Here is a 6,000-nt window from a genome sequence, read left to right on the forward strand (position 1 = left end):
AGATCTTATTCACATCTGACTCTCTGCTGGCGGCAGTTTAAAGTTTCCAAAAGCTGTACAACTTGCACTGTGGAAAACTAAGAATTAAGACATACAAATACCTTCATCTGCAGCCTTTCTTTTTGGTTTTTTTGGTCTGAGAAGGTTCAATTTAAGGGTGGGAGAAAGAATGAAAAACAAATGACTCGTTATGTCCACAGAAGAATTCTATGAAATTGTAGCTCCTAAACTATGTGCCCTAGCACTTAGCATCACAAGGGTAGTGAAAGCAGGCTGCAGCAACAACATGTTGCACACTATTGTTCATGGCCACCGATCTCAAGACCCAGGCAAGAGCCTTGAAGCTGAAGAAGGCAGGCATGAATGCATGCGATACACTGTGCAATGGCAATGGACCCACTGGCTAACAGGGCTGCTGCCCAGGCCTCTGAATCAGGTTGTACAGTTTGGTGTGATCTGCTGCATGTCATCAATTTTATTCCCCTCAAAATATGTGTGCCAAGGATCAAAATTTTGGGCAACACAATCACAGAATGGTTGAAGTTGGAGGGGATCTTTGGGGGTCATCTGGTCCAACAACCCCCATAAGCCCATTTCTCCAGCCTGTCGAAATCCCTCTGGGTGGCAGCACAACCTTCTGGTGTATCAGTCAGTCCTACCAGTCAGCAGCCAGCTTGCTGAGGGCACACTCTGCCCCATCATCCAGATCATTAATGAAGATGTTGAACAGGACTGGACCCAGTATTGGCCCCTGGGGTACACCACAAGTTACCAGCCTCCAACTAGACTTCATGCCACTTATATCACCCTCTAGGCCCATCCATTCAACCAGCTTTCAATCCACCTCACTGTCTGCTCACCCACCCATATTTCATCAGCTTAACACTGGTCTAAAATTTATATGACTAAACTTTCTTCCACATACTATTCCCCACCTTCCCCTTTCAACTCTGTAGGGTCTATTCAGAAAACAGTCCTACTTAATTGAGGTTTCAAAAAAAAAAAAAAAAAAAAAAAAAAAAGAGTGGGGTTTTTTGGCTTGGCTTGGTTTGGCTTGGTTTTTCCTTTCTCTTTTACCTCATAAACTGCTGGACTAACTCTGCCCACTAAAAATCATGGATATGAGAAAGTCACAAAAAATGGTACTTGTCTTCAGATATTAACATTTTAAAATATATATTTCATGGTGAACAATGAGCAGACTGATCACAACAGATACTTAATTTTTGTACATTGAGAAGACTTCTTCATTTTTTATTTCTTTTGAGCAATCTCAAGCAAAGCACACTGTACTTGCCAACACTGATTACGTAAAATTAAATTCACCAGAGTATAAGTTTTACAGTGAATCTTTTTAATTGTCAGCAATCTCAGGTGAAAAAACTGGGAAGATAAAATAAAAAGACTTAAGATATTCAAAGATGAGAGAATCAAAAGCTAATGCATCTTGTTAAGCCTCCAAAGATCTGTCAGTATTTGAAAGCATGTTTCTCATCTTACCTCCGTTGAAAATCACCTCTCCAAGACAGTCTCTAGGTACTTTAGACGCACAGCGTTTGTGACAGTTGAATCTGCAATCTAAAATAGAAGATAAATAAGCCCATGATACCAGAATCTTACTCCTACTCAAACACTAACATTCTATCATTCACTACTTCCATCACAAGCTTCAGTTCAGATTCATACCTTTACATGTAACTGAAGACAGTACCAATGAGGTCACCTCCAGAAGGAAATTAACAAACTTGTCCTGATGTCACATGTTGATTTGCCCCACCACTATTTATTATGTCAGCACTTCCCCTTCCAGTATAAAACAATTTTCTACTTCTCTAGCTTTCTCTGTAGTTACTTTTTCCATTATGATGTATTTTTTCCCATCCTCTCATCTGTTCCACATCCTTTTTCCATTGCTATATGATTCAAATGTCTCATCTCTACCATTTTTCCCCACCTGCTGCCTAAGACTTGCAGCCATCAAAGCCTCTAGTATCACACACCTGTATCACAGCGCAAATATGCTCTGCAGTAAATCCCAAAGTCCAGTTTCCCTATCATTCAGATTACAGATTTGGCTGAACACTGAAGCTCCATTTCTGCCTGCTGACACAAGGCAGACAGAATAACATTATATCCAGATCTGGCCTGATGTGGAGATGGAATCTAACCTGGATGTGTGCCATTTCTGCATCCGAGGTATCAGATGTAGCCTACTGAACAAAGTCCAGCATACATTAGTGGTATTAACAAGAATTTCCTTTATTAGCAGCATCGCTGTAATTTTCAACTCCGTATCAACGTCATGAATTTCAAAACTCCCTACTGCCCCCACAACTGTTTTCAAACTGCTAATGTAGCCCCTTTTTGCTATCCAAAGAAAGCTCATTGTGCTTTTCTTGTGCCCAGACAAGAGAAAAATCATTATCTCCCCATTTTTACTAGCAGAGAAGCCAAACCCTGGAGCAAAATACAATCCTGTTCAGCTTCTGAGTGCCTACGAGGAAGCATCCTAGGAGACCAATGAACTGTCCTTTCTATAGCTCTGTTTTCAGTCCATATTATGGAATATGGTTACTTCACTAGTTTGAAGGGGGCTGGAAGAAACAGACATTTCAAATCCTACCAGGGAACTAGAAAGACTAAGAGCGAGTCAATCCTAATAAATAAATCTAGGTCCAGAAACATCCTTGAGTACTGCAATGCAACTCTCTAGTAAACAGTTAGAAACATCCCCTAGCATGCTTTTGGCCCACAGCATTAGCACAATCCCAAACAGTTCCCAGGTCTAGTTCATAAATCAGAGCATCCCATGAAATTGTTCCCAACAGGCAGCCTGCATACAGCCACTCAGGCTGGGATGCTAAGAAAACTTGTTCATGAGCACGGGTCATTTTGTCCCAGTTGACCTCAGTGTCCAGGAGTGTTCCTGGGCACATTTAATTTATTACCACAAATATAGCCTTAGTATCCCAAAGATCATCCTCAGAGTCCAAGTAGAAGCCTGGATGAATTCAAGAAATCCAGGGCTCTTACAGGTACTCAGGAACATGGGACTGCTGAAAGGCCCCAAGCTTTGGGAATATGCACAAGGAAGTCAGTGGGAAACCTTAAGAATCTGTAGGAGAAAGCAGTATGAAAATATTTTGATTGTTTGATATCAATTCCTGATATATTAAAAATACATATAGGATCGTACTGCATAAATGGAGGCCTATTAATATACTTATTTGTGTCCTATGCATATACATAACGTTTCTCTAGGCTTATTTTCCATATGAAAATGCTATCTTTATCCAGTGTCATTCAATTCCCTGAAACTGACGTGGTAGCCCCATTTGTTCACCTGGATATACAGTCACAATAACTGTATATAGTCAGTAGCATCAATATGTTAACACTGCAAAGCATCTTTTTCAGGCTTCATTATTTATGTATTACTGACTGAAAAAAAACCAAAACCCACAGTTCAGGATGCAGACTTCAAACAGACTACAAAGACTGCAAATTAATAAAAAGAGAAATGAAAGATAAAACTAATTCCTTACTTACATGAGACAGCAGTATTTTTAGTCAAAAGAAAGTTAACACAGCTATAAGCTTACAAATTTTGCTCTCCTCTACTAAAGGAAATTGAAAATATATTAAGTGACCTCTTTCAAAATTATGACCTTTGGTACTCATGTTTGATAAACTCACATGAGAGAAATGGAAAGTCCTTTCCATAGTAATGTTTATCATTAATCACTACAGTTTTCTTTCCTGCAACAAAGCTGACAGATCTGCACTACCCAGCAATAAAGAGCCAGAAGATCACAATGTCATAGTTGTGCCCTGGGAACTGCAGGGAAGAGCCTGAGAACTGATATCATGCATCTTAACATATGCTAAATAAAAACCATACAGCTGATGAAGCCTAAGCTAGTGCAGGAAAGGCACCTACCTGTGTAAATGTTGGGGTTTTTTTTTCCAAAAGATAATAACCAGTATTCTGTACTAGAATACAAAAATGAAAACTTACAAATTCTTTAGTGATGAGTCTAGAAGACAGACGTCGAACAAAGGGAAGTACTGATTAAATCTTATTTTTCAGGAAAATGTACAATGCACAGTCTACTAAAATGAAAATGAGGGCTGCTGTAATCCTCTCAAAAATATGCCATTTTTCAAAAATTATACTGCCCCGTTTCACAGTGTATAACCTTCTGGCAACCAAAACATAAGTTGAAATCAATTTTAAATACAAAACCTGTATTGAAATCTATCGCTGCAGCAGAAAATTAAATGTTTACCTTTACACTGCATTCCTTGGCGAAAAAGGCCCTTGAGCAGCCGTTTGCAATACTGGCATATGGTGGGACGAGTGTAAGAGTGAACAGCAAAGGTGTGCGGAACCTTCACTCTGCAGAGCACCATCTTTTCCATCCAGATGGGACGGCCACTCCAGGAGGGAATCCTCTTACTAGGTTCTGGGCAGCAGCGCTGCAATAAAGAAGGTATACATGATTTGCACCAAAACAGTTCTACTGCCATGACTTTGGAAAAGTCACGGCAGTCAGGTAAAGTCCCTGGTGACTAGAAAAAGAGAAATATTGCACCCATTTTTAAAAAAGGTAGAAAGGAAGACCCTGGGAACTACTGGTGTGTCAGCCTCACCTCTGTGTCTAGGAAGATCATGGAACAGATCCTCCTAGAAGCTATGCTAAGGCACATGGAGGACAAGGATGTGACTCAAGACAGTCAACATGGCTTCACCAAGGGCAAGTCCTGCCTGATCAACCTAGTGGCCTTCTACAATGGAGCGACTACATCAGCAGACAAGGGAAGAGCTACAGATGTCATCTATTTAGACTTCTGTAAGGCCTTTGACACAGTGCCCCACAACATCCTTCTCTCTAAACTGGAGAGATATGGATTTGATGGGTAGACTGTTTGATGGATGAGGAATTGTTTGGATGGTCACATCCAGAGGGTAGTGGTCAATGGCTCCATGTCCAGATGGAGATTGGTGACAAGTGGTGTCCCTCAGGGGTCCGTATTGGGACCAGTACTGTTTAATATCTTCATCAATGACACAGACAGTGGGATCAAATGCACCCTCAGCAAGTCTGCAGATGACACCAAGCTGAGTGGTGTGGTTGACATGCCTGAGGGATGGGATGCCATCCAGAGGGACCTGGACAAGCTCAAAACATGGGCCCATGTGAACCTCACGAGGTTCAACAGGGCCAAGTGCAAGGTCCTGCACCTGGGTCAGCACAACCCCCAGTTATCAATACAGGCTGGGGGATGAAGGGATTGAGAGCAGCCCTGAGGAGAAGGGCTTGGGGGGTACTGGTGGATGAAAAGCTGCACATGACCTGGCAACATGTGTTTGCAGCCCAGAAAGCCAACACTATCCTGGGCTGCATCAAAAGAAGTGTGACCAGCAGGTTGAGGAGGGTGATTCTGCCCCTCTACTCTGCTCTGGTGAGTCCCCACCTGCAGTACTGCGTCCAGCTCTGGGGCCCTCAGCACAGGAAAGACATGGACCTTGGAGCAGGTCCAGAGGAGGGCCACAAAAATGATCAGAGGGCTGGAACACTTCTCCTCTGAGGAAAGACAGAGAGTCACAATTGTTCAGCCTGGACAAGGGAAGGCTCCAGTGAGACCTTACTGCAGCCTTTCAGTACTTAAAGGGGGCTTATAAGAAAGATGGGGACAGACTTTTTAGCAGGGCCTGTAGTGATAGGACAAGGGGTAATGGTTTTAAACCAAAAGAGGGTAGATTCAGACTAGATGCAAGAAAGAAATTTTTTATCATCAGGGTGGTGAAACACTGGAACAGGTTGCCCAAAGAGGTGGTAGATGCCCCATCCCTGGAAATTCAAGGTCACGTTGGACAGGTCTCTGAGCAACCTGATCTAGTTGAAGATGTCCCTGCTCATTGCAGCGGAGTTGGACTAAATGACCTTTAAAGGTCCCTTCCAACCCAAACTATTCTATGATTCTACTTGGGGGGGG

At 42.2% G+C, this 6,000-nt stretch overlaps 1 protein-coding gene across 1 annotated transcript in view; it reads right to left on the minus strand.

The window, feature by feature from the left end:
• Nucleotides 1-6,000, minus strand: part of PRKD3 (protein kinase D3) — a 45,597-nt gene that overhangs the window by 21,953 nt on the left and 17,644 nt on the right. Inside the window, exons 5-6 of the mRNA XM_010581242.1 lie at nucleotides 4,290-4,479; nucleotides 1,501-1,578 (exon numbers count right to left, since the gene is read on the minus strand). Of these exons, the coding sequence (XP_010579544.1) occupies nucleotides 1,501-1,578; nucleotides 4,290-4,479 (268 nt within the window). The remainder of the gene's footprint in view (nucleotides 1-1,500; nucleotides 1,579-4,289; nucleotides 4,480-6,000) is intronic.

Source organism: Haliaeetus leucocephalus, unplaced genomic scaffold, assembly GCF_000737465.1.
Source record: "Haliaeetus leucocephalus isolate CR32 unplaced genomic scaffold, Haliaeetus_leucocephalus-4.0 Scaffold752, whole genome shotgun sequence".
Lineage (NCBI taxonomy): Eukaryota > Metazoa > Chordata > Aves > Accipitriformes > Accipitridae > Haliaeetus > Haliaeetus leucocephalus.